General features: G+C 44.9%; 1 protein-coding gene across 1 annotated transcript in view; it reads right to left on the bottom strand.

Moving 5' to 3' along the window:
- The window catches only part of HUNK (hormonally up-regulated Neu-associated kinase), a 103,413-nt gene that overhangs the window by 30,688 nt on the left and 59,544 nt on the right, over positions 1–13,181 (bottom strand). Inside the window, exon 7 of the mRNA XM_006908267.2 lies at positions 1,398–1,525. Within this exon, the coding sequence (XP_006908329.2) occupies positions 1,398–1,525 (128 nt within the window). The remainder of the gene's footprint in view (positions 1–1,397; positions 1,526–13,181) is intronic.

Genomic DNA, 13,181 nt, shown 5'->3' with positions numbered 1-13,181 from the left:
ATGCTTATTTGCTTATTTTTAGCCTCCCCCATTGATATGTAAGCTCTGAATGGATGAAGACTGAATCTGTTCTGTCTTCTGTCTTCCCGGCACCTAGAGCATTCCTAGCGTATAGTTGGTGCACAATACAGATTCATGGAATAAGTGAATGAATACGAAATGCAGAATGAATGAATGAACACTCCTCATAGCGCTTTGCAGCACTTTCAACATTTCTAAAAGCTCTGAAATCTAAATATAACAATTCGTTCAACGTTTTGCACATTTTCTAACTCCAAGAGTCACTGCTCTCAGTGCAGAAATATTTCTTTTGTAATGACAGAACCATAACTCATTTTCCCTAAGTACTTAAGTATTTCCCTAACTCCATAACTACATAATGCCTCCTTTGCTTTTAGCTTCCACAGATTCTACCCTCCCTAGGAAAGGTGAAAGTATGGACCAAATTAGATAATTACATACGAGAAATCATTTTGGCTTGGATTCCATTTGGCTAGCATAAATTCAGGGTCAGCTTCAAGGATTCTTTATAAATGCAAGAGAAAAATACATAACAGTAGTAAAATTAAAATGCTATATTTTAACCATGTACCATAAGTTGAAATTAAATAATTACTTTTTTTTTTTTTTTTTTGGCCACATGCCTTATCTCAGTGAAGCTGAGTTTATTCTAGAAAGCCAATTAAATGATTGTGAAGACCAGCCTGAGGCCAGGAACTTGAAGTGAATCGTGATCCAAACAAAAGAACAAACTGTACTAATTTACTGGATCTGAAACCAAACCTTAATATGAACTGTTTACTGAAATGTGAACCCGCTAAAGTTTGAGAATATCTCCAAACACACCTGATGATTCAGTCTAATCAAGTAACTGAGTGTATGTGTATGTGTGTGTGTGTGTGTGTGTGTGTGTGTGTGCGTGTATTTAAAAGTTTTGAAAGGGCTCAAAAACTCAAATAGCAAAACAAACTATAGACCGAACCTGAAAAAACCTAATATTTCTTTACAGTGAATTGACTAAGGAAGACACAATAGAAACATGATTATAAACACTCTTCTCAAAGTCAACATTATCCTAGAGAGGGTAAAATCTGTGGAAGCTAAAGCAATCAAGCCTGCAATTATTTTTTCCAATGGACAATCTAAGATCCTTTTGATATGTTTTAGGCAGAAGGAGGAAGGAGGAAGTTAGGGACTCAGAATTATAATGGAAAAGGAAAGGCTCAAGGTGAGATGACAGGTGTGGCTATTTTTAACCGCTGTGGCGACTAGTTCTAACTCTAGAATCATGGGTACTCCTAATCCCCTTGCTGCAAAACAAATACAGCTTCAGATGGACCCAAACTGGATGGCACTCAAGTCCTGAAACCCAGAATCCGGAACAGCAGGTGCATTACCTGTGGAGAGCTGGGTGGGGAGGGGGTTCATTTCCTTGTCCACCATCTTCTGGTACAAAGCCCTCAGGCTGAAAGGCTCCACTGTGAAAGGCAGGGTCCCGGTCAACATGGCGTACATGTTCACACCTCTGAAAAGACAGACACCAAAGGATGAGACCAGAATAAAGCTCCCAGGGAGAGGACAACAAAGAGAGCTCGGCCTTGGCAAAGTTTCGGTCCTGTCACTTTCACGTCCACCTTAAGAGGTCTCTTTCTTCATAGTCGTCCTTTTAGAACCCTCAGCACACCGAAGGGTGAAGGCAGGACTGTGGAGGCTTCGGAGAGTGAATTACGGAGGTCAGAGCTATCGAAAGGCCTCCAAGAGCTGCCCGCCTGAGGCAGAAACCATGCCCCTTCCTTCTGAATGGAAGTCCAGACCAAATTATGTGGAAAATGCCTGAGAGATGTTAGGAACCTCAAATAAATACGGTCTTGTCATTATGTGGTTTTCAAGTGTGGTTTATAAGGTGGAGCCTGGAGACCAGACCAAAACCTGTAAGGCGAGTCCTTGCATGGCAGAACAAGCCGAGCCGAGCCGAGCTGAGCCGAGCCGAGCCGGCAAGCCTGGTGACTGCTCAGCCTTTTCCAATGAAAATCTTATACGAAAAACTCGTGTTTTACTCATCCTTTGAATTTTGTTTTGGCCTCTAACTAAAGAAATTCCTTGGAAGGGGAGTGGGGGGGTGGCGTCCTTCCTACTCTTACCTTTTATATCATGGTTTATCGTGAGATTCTGCACCCAGCCCAGGCCCAACATCTCAGATGTGGCTGAAATACCCTCCGACCGGGCTAAACCACTTATATTCAATGCCCGTCTAGAGAACAGCAACATCTCCTTGGAGGATTTTTATTTTCTTGATGTATAAGTCTAATATCATTTTAATGAGATTTCCTGATGGGATGAAATGCCTGCCTGCCAAGGGGCCTCAAGTGTTCAAAAACGCCCAAGGGAATAGGTTTTAAAAACAGGCAATAGGATCTCCGGTCAAAACAAATCCAATGAGACTGATTGAAATGAAGACACCCCGGGGCCCAATTCCACGGAGGCGGCTCTGAATTACAGCGCTAGGACAGGTACCAGGTACGGAGCCCACAGGCTCCAGCTAGAAATCATTCTCAAACTGCAGACGTACACTAAGACCCAGTTCCTGCTCCGTAACTCACTGTCGAGTTAGGGAGACAGTTACATAAACAGCCACTCCACAAATACTTGCTGGCTGAATCTCTGTCCCACACAGTGGTATAGGCACTGGGTAGGGGTGAACCAGACAAGGACCTGCCATCTTGAATGGGGTTGGGGGAACACAGACAACAGGTAAACAATAAATAAGCACAATCCTTTCAAGTGGTGATGAGTGCAGAGGAATGAGAAAATGCTGACCTGTGCTGCTTTTGGCCACAGAGTTCAATTAAGGGAGAAAGAGGACTATAATAAAAACTTGAAGACAGGAGGCCTCTCAGGGGGTAAGTATATGTGTGTGAATTTCTCTGTCTTTGGCTGGCTGGACGTGCGGATGGAGAAGACAAGCTGTGAAGACCAAGAAATGGAGACAACAATGAGCAGAAAATATGCGTGCGAGCCAGTCAGAGCGGAATTTCCCTGTGTGTTTAGTGGAGCACATTCTCCAGGATAAGAATAGATGTCGGGTGAATAAAAGTCCTACAGCCAAATAATTTGGGGAGTAGGCATCTGGTATCGAGTGGATTAAAGGGGCTCAGAATTGGGCGCAGGAGACTGTGGCGCTAAATCCAGCATGTTGCTAATAAAGTTGGAGTGGGCGTGATGCCTACAATGGGAAGAAAATAGGCAAATGAGCAATAGAGACATTTGAAGAGGATGTGCCAAGTTTCAATCCTGGAAACCGGAGGAACAGTAAGCATGGGAGAACAGAGGAAGGTGGGGAAGAGAGCCGGTCTGGGGGGTGGAGGGAAGCACTATTAAGGCTGGTAGCATGGTTGAGAATCTATGATGTAATGCTGCATTTAGGGTGTGTTTGAGGTAGAGCTAAACATCCTTGCTTTGGAAGGTTCTGGAAGACTGATAAGAGGACTAGCTAAGGGAGGCCCTAAGTTGTAGAATTTTTGCATTCGGAGGGGTCTCAGACCCACGGCTTTTGTGGAACCCCCCTGGAACATCCCACAAAGCTGTCTTTGGAGAGCACCGATCAGCCTCTGACACAAGCTGCTTCCAGTCTCCCTGATGCCGCTCATTCCATTCTGTGCATGGGGTGGGGTTTCCCAATACCATGCCAAAGTCTGTGACCTCTACCTATGGGCTGGGGGACAAGAGCAGTTGATCCTGCCCCTGCCCACCTCTCTGTGCCTTAACCTTGGCTCTAACATTCATACCTAAAGCCGAAGAGGCCGGTGCTTATCCAATGGCACAGTTTCTGCAGGTAGATGTTTCTCAAACTGAGGTACATGGACATATTCTCAGGAGCTCACCAGTTCTACTTTTTACCTTCTTTTTGCTAAGATACTAAACAAAGCTTTGTAAACAAAGCCTAACCAGGGACATCGGATGATCACCATACAACCTCGTAAACCCTCCATCATACACCCTCGATTTCGGTGTCTGCTTTTTTGCATTTGTTTACCAATGTACAATGTTGGCCAAAATATATCACTTTTACTGTCAAAGGCTAATGAGAAAGGAAGAGAGGTGGACTTAAATTATCAATGATGTTTCTGTGCTTCTATCTGTGGAAAAGAAAGTCTCCTGATGATGAGTACGCAGAGGTTCCCAAAGTGTGGTCCTCAGACCAACGGCCACAGACAGCATCCCCTGGGAATATGTTAGAAATGCACATTCTTGGGCCCCACCCCAGACCTGCTGAATCAGACACTCTCGGGGTAGGGCCCCGCAATCTGTAATTGATATTGCTAATTTGAATATTTGGAGGCTCTTTCGGCCTCAGTTATACTTCACTTGTGAATTATTTTTGCTTATTTGTACAGAACCATAAAGTAAGTTTAATTTTACATTGGTGAACATTAAGTAAAATAAATAAAAATAACAAATCAAGAAGAGGGATTACCGAAAATGTTCTTCCTTTACAAGAAGACTTTACAATACTCAAGTTCGAAGAATACTGCCCTATGACCTTTTGCGTTTCCCTCTATCTATAGGGGACGCAGAGCTTCCTGTCACCGGTGGTGTGCATAAAATAGTGTAGAATGCTAGGGGAATGCTCCAGAATGCCACCCCTATGTTACGGTGATGGGACGGAATGCAACTGAAGGAGCATAGTAAACGCAATACGGGGCCAGGGAACCAAAGGTAAAACTGTTATGAAAGCTTCTTTCTTCGAAGAGTCCTTGAGACATCAAACTTCTTGTCTCCTAGTCACCCAAATGACTGCAAAAAAAGGACCAAAATCTCAAGTCACTGCCATTCTCCATTATCTGCCTGGGACCACCATAGAGGTAACAGATGCTTGTCCTAAAGAAGGTGCCAGCAAACTCTGTGGCCAGACCAGGATCGAACAAGTGGTTTTTATAGGAACTCTAACTTGGTTATTTTACCAAACTGTCTCCAGAATTCCATTTCTCTTAGAAGAGTATATCATCAACAAAAATGGTCACAAATCTTTAAAGAGCACCCAGCTCTCTCAACCCAGGGTCTCTCATCTACAAAATATGGATAATAAAAGTACCTTCCTCTCAGGTTATATGAGGGTCAAATGAACTAAGCCACAAAAAGTGCTAAATGCTGTCCCTGGCATAAATACGGTGCCTGATAAATGTGATCTGTCGTTTCATCACAAAACTTTAAAACACAACAGGAGAAAGAAGCTACAATTTGTATCCTAATGCCAAGTAATAAAGGAAACCTATGTCAATAGTCATGCAGTCCTAGGAGATTTTAAGAGGGAAACCAGATTGAGCATCTTAATTCCTCTCCCCGAGAGGAAAAGATACCCCTTGTATCTGGATAAAGAAAAATCTAGTCCTTTTGACGTTTCGGAAGTGCGTGAGAATACCAAGGAAAAAATGTGGAATGCAGTTTATAAATCTCTGTAATCCCACAGAATTAGTAGGAGTTTCCAAACACGTTCAGAATTTCCTGATGTGTCTTTTGAAATTTGGCCTGGGGTTTTTCTAGCTTCTCCGTGGCAGATGTGGGGCCCCCGAGAATCACACATAGTTTTAAAGAGAGAGAGAGTGATGAGACCCTGGGATGAAGGAAGGCAACAAGCAAATACAATGCAGGCTTTTCCAAGCAGAGGGAATAGGGGTGGAAGGTAACCCAAAGATCCCGGCCACTATGGAACACTATGTTGTTAAAAGAGAAAGAACAGGAGAGACTTAAGGGAGCTGGAAGAAGCGGGGAAGGGACTTATGAAATATAAATGTGGAATCTTTGGGATTAAATCAGGAGCCAAATGGTGGTCCTGATATTTAGTCTGATACACAAAAATATTCCCTAAAGGAAAAGCTGGGGTACCAGCTGCCATCCTGAAAAACAAAAGTCACCATTCCCTGGAGAAGTCGGCTGGGAACTTTAACAAGCCGCAAGGGACAAACAAATCCATTGACAGAGCTGCGCTGCCAGGTAAAGGGTCTGATTCCCAGTCCTGACGGGGCAGGTGGGCAGAATCCCCAGAAACTGCCCCGTTTATCACCAGAGTGCAGCTGAGAAAACCTTCGCTGACACACCTTGCTTCTGTGAGATTCTTCAAAAGAGACATTGCCTCGGAGAAATAAAAAACAACTCTCCACCTAAAAGCAATATCCTTCTATCTTTCAGTAAACTTGCAATATAACTTCTGATTAAAGGTCTTGAAAGTAGAGTGGGAACGAATCCATCCATTTGGAAAATCTCAAACTTCATGATCGCTCCATTAAGTGATCTGTTTTCAGCAAGAAGTTATTGCCTTGTGAATTTTAAGACTTTTTTCCATTCTTTCTTCCTTCCTCTCTGCGATTTTAAATGTACATGCTAGCTACAAAAAAAAAAAAAAAAAAAAAAAAGTCTTAGATTTTATAACTGAAAAATCTTGGAAGCTAAAGGAATCTTCTCTCTTAAAAATTAAAAGCCCTAAGCTACGCAAATGAGCCACAGGTCTCCTCTTTCCATCCCCTTCATTTTGAGGGGGTCTGAATAAAAAAAAAAAAAAAAAAATGCTATCCTTCCATATTTCACGCCTGGCATTAGCTGATAGTATCTGGAATATTTTTATGAAACAGAGTCTGAGGCCTGGAACAAATTCTCCCATCCTCCCTCCTGGATACCTACCTAGGTCTACATGGGCTGGAAACAACATGACTTCCTTTGGCCAACTTATCCACCCAAAGGGACGACGCTGGGGACAGAGATTTTTCCCGCGAAGTGAAAACAAATTCAGTGAGGCGGGAAGGTGGTCTGGGTGTGCTGTACATGACTCTCCACCAGGCATCCAGTCTTCACACAAATGCTTCACCCATCGCTGACATCCCCATGAGAGCAAAGAACAGCTTTGGTTGAAAAAAAAATATCGCGTTTTCTATCTTTTGGGAATAGAACTCTCAATTTCCATTTTCCTTACCCTTAGAGATGCACCGAAGTTCTCAAATGAGCATGATAATATTCTGAAAATAAAGTTAATTTTGATTCTTTTCATTTGCAAAATACATCTGTATGGAAGGGTTTTCTAATGAGCATATATACTGCTCTGAAGAAAAGTCAGTTAGCAATACAAAAGGTTCACTGCACCAGAATGAAGGTTTTTGTTTTTGTGTCTGAAATCTCAAATTTCATTGGAAATATAGATATTTCACTCATCTGGATTAAGGGGAAGAAATGAATGATTTTAAAGATATTCATATATGGTCTATATATGGGCTGCCATAACAAATATGAAAATAATGACCATTGAAAATAATGGAAAACCCCCAAGATGGAGTGCAGCATTTTCCACTTGCATTGGTCATTCCTGATTCCCTAGAGGAGGAGGATCTGGGGACCCCATTTATGAAGAGCTTTCTTTTCTAAGGTTTCCTCAAGAGACAAGCTGGTTTTCTTCCTAAGTCAGTCTTGGAAGTCTTGGGAAAAGGCCCTATCTGCCCATCAAGGTCCAAAACCTCTGAAAACAGGCATTTGCTTTTGATTTTGGAAACGAACTCCTTCTTCATTCTGTTGTTGTTTGGGAGCAATAAAAAAGGATGTATGGTAATAACAGCCTCTGACCCAGGAAGAAAATTGGTTCCATTTTCACTCTCTTTTTAAATAGCCTTTTAAATTAAATTCTCTTTGGGTTTTCCATTTCCAATTCTGACAGCAAAGTCGTGGGCACCAAACAAAAACCTAACTATATCTCAGCCACAACATCCCAAAACGGTGGAAAATTAACCTCTTACAGAAGGCTCTTAAATTTTACATTTTTGCCAAGATTAAGAGCAACAGTGATCAAAGGTAATCACCTTCCTGCCTTTGCATATGCAAAGTTTCCTCTCCTCTTCCTCACATTTCAAACTCTACCTCATCCTTCAGGAGAAGATTAAAGTCACCTCCGATGCCTTCTTGAGTTAACCCAGCTGTGCAGACATATTTGTTCTCTGCATCATACCTCCTGACATGCTCTCTCCGTTTACAGATGAGACGTACAGGTGAGTAGGTGTCTTAGTCAGCTTGGGCTGCCATAACAAATATCACAGATGGGGTGGCTTAACTAACAGACATTTCTTTTCTCACATTTCTCAAGGCTGGAAGTCTGAGATCAGGGTACCAGTATGGTTGGGTTCTGGTGAGTGCTCTCTTCTGGCCTTGCAGACAGCTGCCTTCTTGCTATGTCTACACATGTTGGAGAGCAAGCAAGCTCTCTGTCATCTCTTCTTATAAGGACACTAATCTCATCGTGGGGTTCCACCTTCATGACCTCATCTACACCTAATTACCTTCCTAAGGTCTCACCTCCAAATACCATCACATTGGGGGTGAGAGCTTCAACAGATGAAATTTCAGGGGTAGGGGGGACACAAATCGGCCCATAGCAGTAGGTAAATGTGTAGATTGCCCAAAAAAAAAAAGGTCACGCGACCTGCTTTGCCGGCACAATGAGACATCAGCAAACGTGACACAGGCACCTTAAAAAGTGCTTATGCACTAAGACTTGCTCTCGTACTCGAGTGGACTCTTCCACCATTGTGTGAACAAAATTCTACACAATTTGCATTTTTCCTTTGTTTCTGGTTTTTATGCAGCCAATAATTTATTACCTATAGGTAACATCGATGATTGAGAATTTGGTTTTATGATGTGACCATCTAGTGATCTCTGCTGGAGGTCTGATGGAAGCCTACACTATGTTGGATGAGAGGTGACCAAGCATTCAGTTAGTCTGTTTCATTTTTCTGTTAGTGAACTTGATTCAATAAAGGGAATATTTCATGCTTATTGCGAAGGAAAATGGCTCTTAAGATCTGGAGTGGTGAGTGTTAACTCATCAGTTTACCTTTGACCTTTCTCGAGATTTCAGGACTTAACTCACAGAAACATATTATCTCGTGGTTCTAGAGGCTCGAAGAACAGATGAAGGTGTTGGTAGGGTTGGTTCTCTCTGACGCCTGAGGCAGAATCTGTTCCATGCTGCTCCATGAGCTTCTGGCCATCTCTGGTGTTTCTATGGATGTATCACCTCAATCTCTGCCTTCACCATCACACGGTGTTCTCCCTATGTCTCTCTATGTCCAAATTTCTCCCTTTTATAGAGACACCAGCCATGTTGGATTTTGTAATCTCATTTTAACTTGATCACCATTGTACAGACCTCATCTCCACAGAAGGTCACATTCCAAGATGCTGGGGGTCAGGTCTCCAACATGTCTTTTGGGAGCAGGACACAATTCAACCCATAACATTTTATTACCCACATGCTTATCATTCTCCAATGGTCTCTCATTACACTTAGGGCAAAATCCAAACCCTTCCCACTCCTCCCCACCCCAGGGCCTTCGCACATCCTTTTCCCTCTGTCTGGAGCCTTCCTCTCTGACATCTTCCTCTTCCTGCAGCTAATTCCTTCTCATCCTTAGAATTGGCTTTGAGGTCAATTCCTCAGGAGGCCACGGCATCCTCATTCCCTGCATCCTGCCCACTTCTGCCATAGCAGTTACCACACTCAGTTTACAGCTTTTAAAAAATGTGTCCGTCTGCCCTACTAGAATGCAAACCCTATAAGAAGAAGTATAACACAGTAGAAGCAGTAGAGAGTGACAAGCAGAGGCAGAATCTAGAGACAAATCATCTTGGTTAAATCCTGGCTCTATCTCACACCAGCTGTGTTACTTGGGCAAGCGCCTGAGGCTCTCCATGCCTCAGTTTCCTCATTTGTAAAGTGGGATAATGGAGCATTCCCTTGAAGGGTTGTTAGGTGAAGGAGATGAGCTCATACGTGTAAAGCTCTTGGAAGCCTACTCATCACTCAGTCGGAGGTTACGTGAGGGTTAACGAGGATTATTACAGGCGCAGGGGCCGACCAAGGCAGGTGTACTCACCTCTGTGCATGCACCCAGAGCTCGGCACGGTGCCTGGCTTGACAAATATTTGCCGAACGAACAAACTTCTGATCAGCCATATGTTGCTCACACAGTCTCCTTTTGTTTTTTAAGCTTTATCACAGCTTCTAAAAAGGGCCTAATTTATGCCGTCCCTGTGAATTAGGCGTGGCTCATGCAGCTTCATCCCCTGGGAATGTTCCAGGGACTCTGACACAGAGCTGCTCCAGGGAAACCTCGTTTATAAGAAAGAATAAGTCTACGGCCATGCCACCCTGAACATGCCCGATCTCATCTGATCTCGGAAGCTAAGCAGAGTCGGGCATGTTTAGATGGGAGATCACCTAGGAAGACCAGGTGCTGTAGGTATTGTTTTTAAAAAAAGAAAGAAAGAATAAAACATGATCCTTCATACCCGAGCAAAGCTGAGCATCTCCACCTCAACTCCCACCATGGGGCACCGAGACAGGGATCCGTAGGGCTACGGTTTTCAGTCCACCTGGAGGTCCCACCTGGAGGTCCCACCTGGGCCTCCCAGAGCTACGCCATCATAAATTAAAGAGGAATGTCTATATGGTGCATTAGCCTTTAGCAAAGGCTTTCGCGTATGTTAATTTAGAGCACCAGGACTAAGAATGAAGCCTGATTAGAGCTTTTTGGAAGACCTTCTGCTGCACATCGCTTTGACAAAAAAAAAAAAAAATACAAGCAAGTGGAAGATAGCAAAGAAATATCCATGCAGCCCAACCACGCCATGCAGCCAGGGTGGAGGAGGCAAGCAAGAATCCGAACATCCTGGTCTTGTGTCATCTCCATCCTTCCTGCAGCTTCCCCTCCCTCCTCTCTCCCGATGCCACCGTTATTTCCAGGTGGACTCACGGCTTCTGGGTTAATGGATAGGGACACAGCAGGTGGCAATGGACAGATCCCTTTATTTTAATTGTGAGTCCCCAAAACTGAGAAATGGAGTGTCTGCGGTCACTAATGTGGATCCTTACCTATGTCAAGGGACTTGGCAGAGAGGTGGAAACAAAGCCGGAGCTTAACTGACCCTCAGACAGTGCTGCCTTTTGCAGCCTGTGCTTCTCCTGTCCCTCATGCTTCCCCAGATGGGATGAATGCTTTGTTCCCATCTTACAATTAGCAGGAGGGGACAAGAGGCCTCATGCTGCTTCGAGGTGCGAGTGCTCTCCCACAGCCCTGACAGCCACAGGGCTCCCTCCATCCACCAGCAGGTCCAGACTTGGAGGAGATGCGGCTTCTCCAGTTATGACTGGGGAGGTTCCCCTTCCACGGGCTGAGCCCCGTCACCATGACAACTGGTGGCACCGTATTGTTCCGTCCCCTTGAGAGCAAGACCTCAGGAGCAAGCTGACACCCGTCCTCCAAACTATTGTCTTCTCGTTCCGTTTGGTCACTATGTGTCCCCACCTCCTTCCCTGTCACCACAGTTAGATGATGCCACTGAATCTCTCTGTCTTTCAGGCTCCCCATTCTCCACAGCTTTTGTGTGTGTGTGTGTGCACAAATTATCCCTTACAAAGCTTTCCATTTAGTATAAATGAGTTCCTCAATTGTTAAGAAATGAAGGTGATTATACACTCAAACATTCATATTCAGCCACCCAATAAATATTTATTGAGAGAAATTATGTGCCAGACACTTATGAGAATTCTCAAGCATTGGAAGGGACCAAGAATAGATTTCACCTCGTGTAGTGACTGGTCCACCGGTAGTGGCTGCCTGCAGAGTGTGCTGAGAAGGATTCTGAGGCTGTCCTGGGCCCAATATAGAGTCTGTGATTAGCAATGCCGGCCAAACCACCCACAGTCCTCTGCCGCTGCTCCTGCTACCATTCCCACCCACTCTGTGTGGCCCCAGATGCCTTGGTGAGTCATTAGACACCACACACCCTCCATCTGCAGTCTCAACCACACCTTCTGTCAAGAGGCAATGAAGTAACCAGGAGCTCAAACTTCAGGGCAGAGCCCTGGGTGCAAAGCGCAGCCTCACCACTTAACAGGCGGTGTGTGCCTCTGGCCACACTAGCCACTGAGCCTCCCTCCCGTGTCCTGAGGCTCAGTGGGGATGATTAAGCTGCTGCTCGGGAAAGGAAGCTGATTCCCAACTAACTCATTTCACCCTCCGCTGACAAGTTGGTGTCCAAGGAGAGCTGGCCCTTTCTGAGATTTTGCAGAGAATTCTGTAGCCCCCAGACTCTCATTCTGGTTTCTGGTTCCTCTCAGTCTTCCACCAGAATTTCCAGAATTTCCCTTACTTCTAGGTCCTTGCACTGGTGACATTTGTCTGTTTGCTTGCGCTGCCAGTGATAGCCCCTGACCCTCTACATCTGTTCACCTGGATGACATGCCTCTCCCTTCCCCCTCCCTCCTCCCTCGTTTGTTTCCTTCCTTCCTTCCTCTCCAGCCCAGGCTCTGCGCCAAGTGCTGAGGAGTCCCTGGAACAAGATGATGGTCCCCGCCCCTCAGCCTGCAGTCCAAGGGGTTCCGGCAGGCGAGCAATGACCCTGTGACCGCAGGGTGAGGGCCAGGAGAGCAGAGGTCAGGGTACTTGAGGAGACACTGGAGGCCTCCAAGCCGGCCTGCAGGAGACAGAAGGGCTGCCCAGGGGAACCGGCCTCCAGCAAAACAAGGGGGAAAAGGAAAGGTACAGGACCAGGAAAGAGACTTCCCAGCTGAAGGAACTGTGCATGCAAGGGCAGGAATCTAGAGTGGGGAGGGCTGCATTCAAGGGACAGGAAACAGTGTAGAGTCAGCTCTAGAATGAATGGAGGACAGGGCGAGGGACAATGGCTTCCAACGAGCCACCAAAGCCAAGCAAGGGCCACGTACACCATGTTCGAGATTCAGTACTTTATCTCAAGACCCTGGAGAAACAGCCTGATTCAGATCTCAGCTCCACCACGCAGTGGCTCCCTGACCTTGAGAGAATTTATTAATTTTCCTTATGAACAGTTTCTCCTTTGATAAAACCGGGATAATAGAAAGTGACAATTTCATTGGGTTACCGTGAAAATTAAATGACATAGGGCCTGCCATTCACCAAGCACGCAGCAAACTTTAGCTGTTCTTCAACCTGGACAAGGGGAGTGTAGTCAAATGGACAGAAGTCGAGGAATTCCAAAAATGTGTTAGAACAACACACTTTTGGTTCGGATTAGCCCCTCCCATCTCTGGCTTCTTTTTATTAATCGGGAGCCCACCCGCTGTCCGTCTAAAGCCCATTTCCTCACGTCAAGGAATTTAGTCC

This window comes from Pteropus alecto, unplaced genomic scaffold (assembly GCF_000325575.1).
Source record: "Pteropus alecto unplaced genomic scaffold, ASM32557v1 scaffold81, whole genome shotgun sequence".
Classification (NCBI taxonomy): domain Eukaryota; kingdom Metazoa; phylum Chordata; class Mammalia; order Chiroptera; family Pteropodidae; genus Pteropus; species Pteropus alecto.
The sequence above is the reverse complement of the archived record's forward strand: the minus strand, read 5'-3'. Positions and strand labels throughout refer to the sequence as shown.